General features: G+C 41.8%; 1 protein-coding gene across 2 annotated transcripts in view; it reads left to right on the forward strand.

Annotated features, from left to right (window-relative positions):
* Positions 1-737: 737 nt before the first annotated feature.
* The window catches only part of ide (insulin-degrading enzyme), a 114,690-nt gene continuing 101,564 nt past the window's right edge, over positions 738-13,863 (forward strand). Inside the window, exons 1-2 of one of the 2 annotated variants that reach the window (XM_063071724.1) lie at positions 738-1,084; positions 8,656-8,840. In XM_063071724.1, coding sequence (XP_062927794.1) covers positions 8,681-8,840 — 160 coding nt within the window. In that variant the 5' untranslated portion in view covers positions 738-1,084; positions 8,656-8,680. Of the gene's footprint in view, positions 1,085-1,180; positions 1,251-8,655; positions 8,841-13,863 lie in introns of those variants that run through there. The other variant, XM_063071723.1, reaches the window with a different exon arrangement.

Below are 13,863 nucleotides of genomic sequence, written 5' to 3' on the forward strand. Positions count from 1 at the left end.
ATGGGAGAAATTATTACAGGATAGGAGACGCTGGAGAAAGACTGTCTATGAGGGGACTCCGTAGCTGAAGAATACCTCCACTGTGCCGCTGATACTAAGTGGCTTCACTGTCAGGAGAGACTGGGGTAGGCCCAACCAGCTACATCCACCACCACTTCAATGACCTACACCTGCCAACACTGCGATAGGTCTTGAGGATCATGGATCAGCCTCTTCAGTCATCTCAAGACCCACAAGTGACCAGATCAATGACCTGGAGAAGAATCATAATCAAAAATCATGAGTGGTTGCTGCTGCTGATGATGATGATTATGATAAGCTATCTTATGTATTTACTGTATATTTATTGTTTTTTATTATTATTGTTATTTATTGTGTTTTAAATTCTTTTTATGGTTTTTTTGTGCTGCATCTGATCTGGAGTAACAACAATTTTGTTCTCCTTTAAACAATCTTGAAGGATTAGATAGGGTGTTTATACTATCACGGAACAGAGACTGTTGTTACTGTAATTCTCCTCCCCAGATTTTATCCCTGCCTCATTCTTCAATCTGTATCTGGTTTGCAACGTCCCAGGCCCTGTCCTTAATTGTTAGCTACTTTCAACTGTCCAGGGCAATGGTTTGAAAAGAACCAGGAGACAGCAGGGGTTGGCTCAAGTGCAAAGTTTTGCTTTCCCTTCGGGTACATGGACAATCACTATGAGGCCAATGCCAAGCGGGGTGGTGGGGAAGGAACCTGCACTGGCAATGCTGACCGTGAACTCCCTGGGAGTGGAACAAAGGTTCCATGGAAATGACATCAGCGCGGGCAGTGTGGTATTAAACTGTGATGTCACACACGAGGTGATAAATCGCCCCTAGGCCGGTTCTACTCCAACGCGGCAGTACTTGGAAGCCCGGCCAGGCCTGGCCCGCTCCGCTCCGGTCCGGTCTACACTCGAGCCGCGAGGCCAGCGCGCCCCGGACTGCTGCGGCTGTCGTCTGGGCCGCGCGCGCTGTGCTCGCTCACTCGCTGGCGGTGGGGAACCGCGGACGGAAGGAGGGCCGCTGCGCTCGGCAGGACGCTCGCCGGCGGGGTTGAAGTGAGTAGATTGCGGCGACGGTATCTTCCCCTCGCCGGGTCCCGGTGATCCGCCCGCTCACTCGCTCGGTCGGGGGGGGGGAGGGTTGGGGCGGTGTTGAAATAGCGGTTGCGGCGGTCATGCAGCTGGTGCGGCGCCTCTTGCAGCTCTTCTGCCGGCCTCGACGGTAAGTGCGGGCTGCAGGCCCCTTTTGGCTTGTGTGAGAAGTGTGGCGGAGGGTGAAGAGGAGAACGGCCGCCCGAGCTTGGCTGTCCCGCAATCCAATACCTCGACGGCCGGTACAGAGTAAAAGATGTTTCGAGGCCGCGGTCCACCATGTAGCGACGAGCTGAGGGGTGAAGGTCATCCTTTGGGTCGCGTATGTTGAACGGCTCGGCAGCGCCGTGCGGCCGGTAACCGTGAACCCAGGCACCGTCATTAATATGTTACCAGCCTCTGGGGGCCTATAGCGGGGAAGTGCCTGGTCACCGGGTCATATCAGGGTTGGCTGCAGATGGAATAAGGGTCTTCCGAGGGCAACATGAGCTGAACTTGTAACAGGTTAGAATGGTAGTGATTGTTCTCTCTGGAGAGGGGTACTTCCAGAAGTCTGAACTAAGAGTGTACAAATCTTTCCGAGGAAGTGTTTTTAAATCACCTTTGTTTTCTTGCATCTCTGATAAATTTTATAGTGTTAAAGTGCATCCTTTGCGCCGGACTGTTTCAGTGTAACTGAGCTACGTGAGAAAGAACAGTAGTTCACTACCACCAAGTCTACACGCAAATGCTCTTACTTCTACATTGTAGCGACGGGATCAAATGACACGTGGCCAACGGAGGTGAAACATGCAGTTTGCAGAAAAGGAATTCAATGGCATATTGCACCTGTCAGTCCTTCGCAAGGCTAATTAATCATAGTGTACTGAAGGCGAGCCATGGTCGTCGCTTAACATGTTTATCCGTAATTCCATTATGATAAGACCGTCTCTGCATTATCTGTTTCATGTGATAAAAGCTTGTGTACTTTATCAATATTGTTTTGAGAAGTTTCTATTAATCAGACTTAAATTGAGAGTCCAAATGAGAAACTCTGCAGATGCTGGAAATCCAAAGCAACATATACAAAATGCTAGAGGAACTCAGCAGGCCAGGCAGCATCTATGGAAAAGAGTAAACAGTCGACATTTCAGGCCGAGACCCTTCATCAGGACTGGAAAGAAAGGGGTCAGAATAAGAAGGGGGAGGGGAGGAAGAAGTACAAGGTAGTAGGTGATATGTGAAACTGGGAGAAGGGGAGTGGGTTATGTCTGTACAACTACATATCAAATAAATAAGGACACAGAGAAGAAATGTATTTTCACTTCGCAGAGAAAGCAACAAATTAATGTGCACGTGTAAGTTATTAGTCAGTAATTAGTGCTGACAAGTCATTGCACCAAAAGAAATAGATCCATACATTACCCTTCCTCCCCGGTAGATTAATGTAACAAACATACAATTTCCCTTAAACAGACCATGTTCAAATAAACATGCTTTCACAATAACAGTCCATAACTAACTTCATTATACTAAAGATTCAGTCTTTTGGGTGGCACTGTGTTCCTTTCAGGATAGCGCCTCTGGACCTGTGGAGTGGCATCAGGTTTGGCAGGTGTCTTGTCAAAGGCAGCTTTCTCTGTTGCAGGTCTCATGTTGCTGTTGGTGACATGTTCATCACTGAGAGGTAAGTCCGGTGGCTGTAGTGTGTCCCTCTTGTCGGATGCAGTTGACTCTGGTGTGTTCTTTGGCTGAGCATCCAGTAGCTGGTCCACATGATGCCTCCATGTATGATCTCCAACATCTGTGTATATCAGTGGTCCAGTTCTTGTAGCTATCCTACCAGGTGCCCACTTGTCTTCTCGGTAATCATGTGCTAGGACTTCCTGTCCAACCTCAAAGCTCCTTGCCGATTTACTTGACAACTATTTATTCTACACTTCCCTCCGTAGATCTGGTTTCAGAAGGTCTATGCGGGATCTCAGATTCCTGCTCATAAACAACATTGCGGGTGTTTGATTTGTCATCGCATGAACAGAGTTCCAATACACAAAAAGGAAGTTGTCCACCTTGTGCTGTAGAGAAATTTCTATCTTGTCCATAGCTTTAATGGACTCCTTGAAGGTTTGGATAAACCTTTCACTTAACCCATTCATTTCTGGGTGGTGAGGAGTTGACTTGAAATGTTTGATGGCATTTTTTTCTTCCTGAATAGTCTGAACTCTTCTGATGTGTATTGTGGTCTGTTGTCACTCACAATTTGTTCTGGTAAGCAATTTCTGGAGAAGATAGTCCTCTGAGCAGGAACAGTTTTCTGATGTGATTGCCTTCATTGGTATAACTTCAGGCCACTTTGAATGAGCATCCACAGCAATCAGAAACATGAAGTTCATGAATGGCCCAGCGAAGTCAATATGCATTCTTTGCCATGGTGAAGATGGCCACTCCCATGGGTGTAATGGTGCCTGTGGGGATGCATTTTGAACTTTTTTGGCATCCCAAACAGCTTTTGGTCAAGTCTTCATTCTGTCTGTCTATTCTCAGCTACCACGTGTAGCCAGGAGAGAAGACTTTAGTAAGGATTCTGTCATTTAAATTTGCTCTAGTTTTTTGATTCTTTGTTGACTTAGTTAACACTATTTTGCCTTTGACTACCATTTCTTTTGTTTAGTCAATTTTGCCTTCCATCCTGTGATTGAAATAATTTTTTGTTCTTTCCTTGCTTCATCTTATTTCCTTACATCTGTACTTGTTTGAAACATTAAATTTGTAATACATTGCACTTTTGGCACAAGTTCATTGATCGTGAATACAAAGCATTTTCTTATTGAATTATGATGAAAATTAGATTCAAATAGTTTATTCTCATCGGTGCAATGAACTTCATTGCAATTTTTCACCACTCTGAGGCCAAAAAGAGCAATATCTGGGAACCGTCAGGGATCAGGAGTGGAGAGGGTCAAGAATTTTAACTTCCATGATGTTGTCGTCTCAGAGATTTGTCATGGCACCACTACATAAGTGCCATTATAAAGAAGGCACGGCAGCGCCTCTACTTTCTTAAAAGTTTGCCTAGATTCAGCAAATCTTCTAAAACTTTGACAAACTTCTGTAGATGCACAGTGGAGATCATCCTGACTGGTTGCATCATGGTTTGGAATGGAAACACCATTATTCCAATACCTATGAACATAAAACCCGACAGAAAGTAGTGAATGCAGTGCAGTCCATCACAAGAAAAGCCCTCCCCACAATTAAGCACATCTCTAGGGAATGCTGCCATAAGAAAGCAATGGCCTTCATCGAGAATCTCCATCATCCAGGCTATGCTTTCTTCTTGCCGCTGCTGTTGGGAAGGAGGTACAGGAATCTTAGGCCCCACGCTTCCAAGTTCAGGAACAAATATTACCCTTCAGTCATCAGGCTCCTGAACCATAGTGGATAACTTCACTCATTTCAAAACTGAACTATTCCACAATCTATGGACTCACTTTCAAGGACTCTACAGATCGTGCTCTTAATATTATTTATTTACTTTATTATAATAAATATTATTGCTATTATTTTGCAATTGCGTAGTTTGTGTTATGCACTTTGGTTGTGTATCTGTGTATGTTTTTCATTGATTTTACTTTTTCTTTGTGAATACCTGTAAAAAAATGTCACCATATACAACCACTTAGGGTTAGCTCCCCTCTGGGTGGTATATGGTGACATATATGTATGTATTTTGATCATAAATGTAGTTTGAATTTTGAATCAATTAGTCTGTTGGGTATCTTAAACTAGTTTGTGTCAGAGATATTGATAGTCATGGGTATGTGATCCACGAGCAGAGATCTAATCCTGATACAAAATCAATTTAGACATAGGTGTCAGGAGTTATTCGGAATGGCAGTATTGCACCTAATTGGATACTACCTCACTTGAACCCTGTACATTGGAAATAGACCATTTGGGCCCCTGTGCCTGCTCTGCTATTTAATAAATTCGTGATTGATCTTTTATCTGAGCTTCATTTTTATTCTGCAATTACTTCAAGGTTGACTTCAAATTTCAAGCTAAATTTATTATTGATTAATACATTACCATATACTACCTTGAAATTAACTTTCCTAAAGGCATTTGCAAAAAAGAATTACAGCAGAATTTTATGAAAAGCTACATAAAGACTGAGAAGCATGAATGTACAAAAGACTGGGAACTTGAGTTGTTAAAGGTCCTTGAAAGTAAGAGTGTAGATTGTGGAATCAGTTCAGTGTAATGATGAATAAAGTTTTCCATGTTGGCTTAGGAGCCTTATGGTTGAAGGGTAATGCCTGTTCGTAAACTTGTGGTGTTGGACCTAAGTTCTTAATCAATTGTAGTAGTGAGAATGAGGCATGGCCTGGATGGTTGGGTGCCTTTGATAAATGTTGCTTTCTTATGACAGTGCACCATGTAAATGTACTCAATTGTCGGGAGGGCTTCAGATGTGATGGACTGGGCTGTATCCACCATCTTCTGTACCCTTTTCCATCTATGGGCATTGGTGTTTCCATGCAAGGCCAGTTAGGTTACTTTCCCCTCTGTATCTGTAGGTTTGCCAAAGTTTTTACTGTCATGCCAAATCTGCACAAATCTGTAAGAATGTAGAGGCATTGTTGTGGCTTCTTCATGCCTCTGCATGGTTCGATATTATTGTTTGTTCAGAGATGCTTGTCTGCACACCACTGTTGTAATGTGTGGTTATCTGTGAATTGAGAGCATGGGACTTGATCTTATTTACCGCTGTGATAACAGTATTTAATGATTTGTACAGCCGATCACTTAGGTTTTTGTGTGTCAAGATGTCTGTGAACTACACAGTAAATAGTAAGTACAGCTTTTTTAAATAAAGTAATAACCCCTGTCAATGATGCTTGATCTGTTGCACAAGCAAGAGTGTTGGTGAGCAGAATGTCCATCTGTTTGAAAAATTGCTCAACAACCCAAATATTGACTCCCCTTTTGTTTCTGTTTCTCGTTCCCTTGCAAATAACAACTTTTGAACTATGCTATCATCTTTTATAAAGTAAACATAACCAAGAAGCAAAGATTAATTGCCTGGCAAACTACAGAGGAAATTCTTTTGACCTAACTATGTTATACAATGTGCCTTCCACATTTTCAGACATTTCATCTATTTGTCTTTGAACAGAGTTGATGCTGAGCGGGATCACTTTAATTATTTGGTCTAATGACTTATGCAAAGCTATATTCTGAACCTCCCTGACTGCTGGCAGTTCTTCTCCAATTGTATGGGGCTTTCAAGATTTAGCAATAAGCATTGAAATGTTGTATGAAGCACACAGGCACCACTGTTTTGTTGTGAACTGCTGGCAAACATGTTTTTGAAGTGTTTTCAGTTTCTGAAAGTTTTCACAAAGTGACTGAAAATAAACCAAGTTCTTGTTTGATTTATCAGTGTATTCTGTTCATATGTTCAAGGAGCCTGAATGGTTTCGTTGTCTGATTTGTGAAAATTTTTTTCACACAACAGATACTTTGGCTGCATGGTTCTGGTATTTCAGATACTCCACACTATGCTGTCTACACTTTTTTTCATTTGGTCTGCTTCTGCCATTTTCATTATGGAACCACTGTCAATCGCATTTTAAATCCAACTGCAAACACTGATCAATAAAAAGGAAAATTATGATGCCGTCATAGTTTAGGGAAAACCTGACTCTCTGTCTGAAAGTACATAAAGTGGGGCAGCAATATCTCGATTGGCTCGTGGACTAGAGAAATGAGGTCAAGACCATTCAAAAGGCAGATTCTGTCCTTTGAGTTCCATTCCCTAATTCCCAGGATTTGCTTCGTTGCTTGATTGCAGTATGGGAATCCTACTAGCTAACACTACTACAGTAGTGAACAGCAATAATGTGCGGGCTGGGCCCAGAAATAACATGATTTCTTCAGTCAGGATTTCTCATGATATGCTAAGTACAGAAGAGTCACATTGCTTTTCATCACCACTAATGTGCTTTGAGCAAAGTCTAAGAGAGTGGTGGGTTAGCAAGATCATTGTAATCAATTATGAGGCATTGAGGATCAAATGCTTATAATAAGTAATTCATTTCTTAAATTAAGCCTGTAATCCTTCAGTTGCTCTCCTTGCTATTGAGCCCCCCCCCACCAACACTGTCCCCTTTATCTTTATCTCTCCCTCTTAAAAACTCAGCACACCCGGGGGGTGGGGAGGGGGAGATTGGTATTACCCATTTTGGGAACCACTGCTCTAGACACTGTTGTGCATGAAAATCCCAGGAGATCAGCAGTTTCTGAGATATTCAAACCGCCCTGTCTGGCACCAACAATCATTCCACTACCAAAGTCACTTAGATGACATTTCTTCCCCATTCTGATGTTTGGCCTGAACAACAACGGAACCTCTTGACCATATCTGTATGTTTTTATGCAATGAGTGGCTGATTAGATATTTGCATTAATTAGCAAGTGTACCTAACAAAGTTGCCTTCAGTATATATCGCTGTTCCTTCATCATTGTTAGTCAAAAGCAAGAACTCTTCTCCATAACAGCAACTCACATATCCAGGATTGCAGCAGTTTAAGAAGGCAGCTCAGCACCACCACCTTTGGGCAATTATGGATGATCAATTAAGGGTTGGCTTAGCCTGGAAAGCCCATGTTTCTTGAGTGAATTAAAAAAAACCTTCCCTGATTATCTTTAATATCATCAACTCTTTTCATTTTAGTATATGCAGTGACTAAGCTTCCACAGCCCTCTTAAGTAGAAAATTCCAAAGATTTATTATCCTCTAGATGGAGAAATTTCTTTACATTTTCTGGCTCAAATGGCTGACACACTAAATAAGATTAAAGTTCTAGACAACGTAACCAATGGAAACTTCACTCCAATTCTAAATGAAGGATCTTGAACCAAAACAGTCCATTTCATTGCATTGATGCCTGACCTGGTGGATTCCTCCAGCTTTTTGTGTGTTGCTCCAGATTTCCAGCATCTGCTGTCACTTGTATCTGCACAGAAATGATGTTTGTTTTGTTGCAATAGTCCTCAGTCTTGTGCACCAGCAGAATATAGCCCAATCTGCTTAACCTCTCTATCTCAGGAATCAATTTGGTGAATAGGTCTGGGACCTCGAAGTTTGTAATGTTAAATTGCATATTGCTTTCACAAACTTGAATTGATTGTTTCAGATCATGCTGTCTGATTGGATTGGGTCCTCCCTTTGAACTTGGAAAAAGAAAGTTAGTTTATAGGTAGTTCTTTCACGGTGGTCTTTCATTATTGGACCAATGTATTGATCGATATATGTTTCAGATTGGTGTGGTTTGTTATTTCGGTAAAGTTGCCATAGAATGAAAAATCTTTGTAATTAAATAGAAATTGTCCTGGAGGGAATGCATCAAATAATCTGTCTGCTGATGATGATATTTTTATTGTGATACACTATTCGTGATATATCTATGTTTGCCTTTCTTTAAGTACTATTTCTGCAGTTAACAATGCAGTAATTCAGTATTTGTGATGAACTGTTTCCTGTTTGCAGCCTGCAGCCAACAAGAAACTTGAGAATGACTAACACTGCCATCAAGAGAATAGTGACCAATGTTGTGAAATCACCAGAGGATAAACGTGAATATCGTGGATTAGAACTCACCAATGGCATCCGTGTATTACTTATTCATGATCCCACCACTGACAAATCCTCTGCGGCTCTGGATGTTCACATTGGTATTAAAGAGTTTTTTTTATTCTGTATTAAATGAAAACATTAATTAGTTTTATTTTTGTGCTTTCCATTTTGCTAAACATGGTATTGTCAACCAAACTAAACTCCTTATAACAATCAAATTGCATTTGTGTTCCTTATTCTTTATATTTATTATCTCCATGGTAATTATTGATGGTGATTACATTATTTCTGGAGTTCAAGCAGTAGTAAATCAAGGCAACTGGACTTGCTGTGTTGTCTAGAAGATGTTTTGCCCCTCATCCGTGAGACTTTTACAGTTCTGATCTATGGTGGGAAGTTTTCCAGCTTATAAACTCTGAGTTGTTTAAAGGTACAGCAATCACATGAGGGTTGTTAAGAATCGTAGAAGTAATGAGAGAGTCATTAGACTTTGCATGAATGGAGGTGTGAACTGTTGTGGGGATGAGAGTAGAGATGTTAGGACTGCACTCTTAAGTAGCTGATAGGTGGTGTCGACCCCACCCCCTCTGTTCAGGAATGGGTTTTCCAGTTTGATAAAGATGGCTTCTTTCAAGTCGTCTTTCAAACCACCTGTCCTCGCTGTCCAAAATGTACATTGTTATCATCAAAGGAGTGTCGCTTGTCCTTTAAGTGTAGATATACAGCTGAAGCTTTTCCCGAGGTGTTTGCCCTTCTATGCTGGGCCATCTGATTGTGAAGTGGTTGTTTTGAGTTACCGATAGACAGATCTGTGTAGTTCCCATTGTATCGGATAGCATATATAGTATTGCTCTGTTTATGTTTGGCTGTAGGATCCTTGGGGTGGACGAGTTTCTGTCTGACTGTGTTTGTAGATTTGAAAAACAGGGATTTGATGTTTATTGAAACTTCAGCTACATATGGGATGACTGTTTTTCTGTCTGCCCCACCCAAGGATTCACAAGGGTCCTACACCAAAGCATAAACAGAGCAATATTGTATAAACACAGTATTTTTTTCTCCATAGATACTGCTTAAGCTGCAATGTATTTCTCGCATTTTTCATTTATTTTACAAAAATACAATTTGTTTTGTATTTCATGGGCAACAAGTTATTTTATTTTGAGTTGAGCCCTGTCTTGTTAGCATTGTTTCACTTTTAAAATGGCGCAGTAGAGTAATTTTGGGCTGTAATACCTTGTTCTCTTTTAACCCAACCAGGGGCACTGAACGTAATTGTACAACCTGACAATGCCAATTTCAAATCAAATGGTCATTGAAAATTACAGTATAGAAATAGGCCATTCAGCCCATCTAGTATGTGCCAAGCCATTTAAACTGCCTACTCCCATTGACCTGCACCCAGACCATAGCCCTCTATCCCACTACCATCCATGTACCTATCCAAATTTCTCGGAAACTTTGAACTCGAGCTTGCATGCGCCACTTGCGCTGGCAGCTTGTTCCACACTCTCACGACCCTGTGAGTAAGAAGTTTCTCTTCATGTTCCCCTAAATCTTTCACCTTTCATCCTTAAACCATGACCTCTAGTTGTAGTTCCACCTAACCTCAATGGAAAAAGCTTGCTTGCATTTACCCTAATTACTCATAATTTTGTATACCTCTATCAAATTTCCCATCAATCTTCTATGTTCCAAGGTATAAAGTTCTAACCTTTTCAATCTTTCCTGTAACTCAGGTCCTCCAGTCCCAGCAGCATCCTTGTAAATTTTCTCTGTACTCTTTCAACCTTATTTTCATCTTTCCTGTAGGTAGGTGATAAACTGCACACAATACTCCAAATTAGGCCTCACCAATGTCTTATACAACTTCAACATAACATCCCAGCTCCTGTGCTTAGTACGTTGATTTATGAAGTCCAATGTGCCATAAGCTTTCTTTATGACTCCATCTACCTGTGCCTTCACTTTCAATGAATTATGGACCTTTTCTATCACACTCCACAGTGCCCTACCATTCACTGTGTAAGACCTACAATGTTTGCGCCTACTGAAGTGCAACAGGTTGCACTTGTCTACATTAAATCTAATCTAATCTAAATTTGATTTTCCATTTTTTCAGCCCATTTTTCATATTGGTTCAGATCCACTGCAAGCTCTGATAGCCTTCCTTGCTGTCCACTGCACCCCCAATTTTGGTGTCACCCACAAATTTGCTGATCCAGTTAACTACATTATCATCCTGATCATTGATATGGATAACAACAACAACAGACCCTGCACCAATCCCTGTGGCACTCCACTAGTCTCGGGCCTCCAGTCAGCGAGGCAATCATCTACTACCACTCTCTGGCTTCTCCCACAAAGCCATCGTCTAATTCAGTTTACTACCTCATCTTGAATGCCGAGCAACTAAACTTTCTTGACCAACTTCCCATGGGGGACCTTGTCATAAACCTTGCTAAAGTCCACATAGGCAACATCTGCTGCCTTGGCTTCATCAACTTTCCTGGTAACTTCCTCGAAAAACTCTATAAAGTTGGTTAGTCATGACCTATCTGTGCAAAGCCATGCTGACTATCTCTAATCCGTCCATGTCTATGCAAAAACTCATATGTCCAGTCCCTTAGAATTCCTTTCAAAAACTTTCCCATTACTGATGTCAGGTTAACTAGCCTCAAATTTCCTTGTTAATTTTTAGAGCCTTTTTTAAACAGCAAAACACCATTAGCTATCCTACAATCCTCCAGTATCTCACCAATCGCTGAAAATGATCAAAATATCTTTGTTAGGTCCCCTGCAGTTTCTGCACTTGCCTTCCACAATGTTTGAGGGAGCACCTTGTTTGGTCCTGGGGATTTATCCACCCTCGTTTTGCCCCAAGACAGCAAAGACCTCCTCCTCTATAATCTGTATAGGGTCCATGACCTAGCTGTTGCTTTGCCTCACTTCTGTAGATTCTGCATCTGTCTCCTGAGTAAATACAGATGAAAAAATTTAATTTAATACCTTCCCCACTCCCCGCATCTTTTTTGGATCCATGCATCGATTACCATTCTGACCTTGCAGAGGACCAATTCTGTCCCTTGCGATCTTTAACATATCTGTAGATTCCCTAAGGAATCTCCTTCACCTGCCTGCTAGGACAACCTCATAACTTCTTTTAGCCCTCCTGATATTCTTCTTGCGTGTTCTCTTGCATTTCTTGTATTCTGTAATTACCTCATTTGTTCTTACCTGCCTATACCTGCTATGCACCTTTTTCTTCTTAACCTGGGTCTGAACATCTCATGAAAACCAAGGTTCCCTAAATCTGTTAAATGTACTTTTTATTCTGGCAGGCACAGATAAGCTTTGTATCCTCAACATTTCACTTTTGAAAACAAATACACCTTTGCAGGAAAACAGCCTGTCCCAATCCACATTTGCCAGATCTTTTCTGATACCATCACAATTGGCATCTCTCCAATTTAGAATCTCAACGTGAGGATTAGACCTATCCTTTTCCATATTTACTTTGGATCTAGTGATCATAATGCCGTTAGTTTCTAAGTGTTCTCTTACACAAACTTCTGCCTCCTACCCTGTCTCATTCCATAACAGGAGATAAAGTATCACGCGCTCTCACATTGGGACTTGGAGATGCTGATTTAGGAAACTTTCCTGAACACATTTGATGAACTCTATCCCATCTAGTCCTATTACAGTATGGCAGTCCTGGTCAATATGCAGAAAGTTAAAATCATCTACTATTGCAACCTCAAACACGAGGAAAGCTGCAGATGCTGGAAATTCAGACAACACACACAAAAAATGCTGGTGAACGCAGCAGGCCAGGCAGCATCTATAGGAAGAGGTACAGTTGACGTTTTGGGCCGAGACCCTTTGTCAGGACTAACTGAAAGAAGAGATAGTAAGAGATTTGAGAGGGGGAGGGGGAGATCCAAAATGATAAGAAAAGACAGGCGGGGAAGGGATGGAGCTAAGAGCTGGAAAGTTGATTGGCAAAAGGGAATTTGAGGCTGGAGAAGGGAGAGGATCTTGGGACGGGAGGCCTAGGGAGAAAGAAAGGGGAGGGGAGCCCAGAGGATGGGCAAGGAGTTATAGTGAGAGAGACAGAGGGAGAAAAAAGAGAGAGAAAAAGAATAAATAAGGGATGGGGTACGAAGGGGAGGTGGGGCATTAACAGAAGTTAGAGAAGTCAATGTTCATGCCATCAGGTTGGAGGCTACCCAGATGGAATATAAGGTGTTGTTCCTCCTCACTCTGTCCCTCTCACTATAACTCCTTGCCCATCCTCTGGGCTCCCCTCCCCCTTTCTTTCTCTAGGCCTCCCGTCCCATGATCTTCTCCCTTCTCCAGCCTCATATCCCTTTTGCCAATCAACTTTCCAGCTCTTAGCTTCATCTCTCCCCCTCCTGTCTTCTCTTATTATTTCGGATCTCCCCCTCTCCCTCCCACCTTCAAATCTTACTATCTCTTCTTTCGGTTAGTCCTGACGAAGGGTCTCGGCCTGGAACATCGACTGTACCTCTTCCTATAAACGCTGCCTGGCTTGCTGCGTTCACCAGCATTTTTTGTGTGTGTTACTATTGCAACCTTATGTTTCTTGCAACAGTGATCTCTCTACAAGTTTGTTACTCTAAATCCTGTGGGGCTGTTGGATGGTCTGTAATGCAGCCCCATTAATGTGGTCATGCCTTTCTTATTTCTCAGTTCCACCCATAAAGCCACACTAGATGAGTTCTTCAGTCTGTCCTGACTGAGCACTGCCATGACATTTTCCCTGACGAGTACTGCCATCCCTTTCCTTTTAATTCCTCCTGCTCTGTCACATCTAAAACAGCAGAACTTGGTATATTGAGCTGCAAGTCCTTCCCATCCTGCAACCAAGTCTCACTAATGGCTACAATGTCATAATTCCAAGTATTGATCCATGTCCCTGAGTTGATCTGACTTTCCTACAATACTTGCATTGAAATATACGCAACTCAGGACATTGGTCACACCTTGCTCAACCTTTTGATTCCTGAATAATAATTTCCTTAATTTCCTTAAATAGTTGAAAGGAACAAATAATCTTTTAGATCCACTTTTTAAATAATGCATTCTTTGTGTGAT

This window comes from Mobula hypostoma, chromosome 19, assembly GCF_963921235.1.
Source record: "Mobula hypostoma chromosome 19, sMobHyp1.1, whole genome shotgun sequence".
Classification (NCBI taxonomy): Eukaryota; Metazoa; Chordata; class Chondrichthyes; order Myliobatiformes; family Myliobatidae; genus Mobula; species Mobula hypostoma.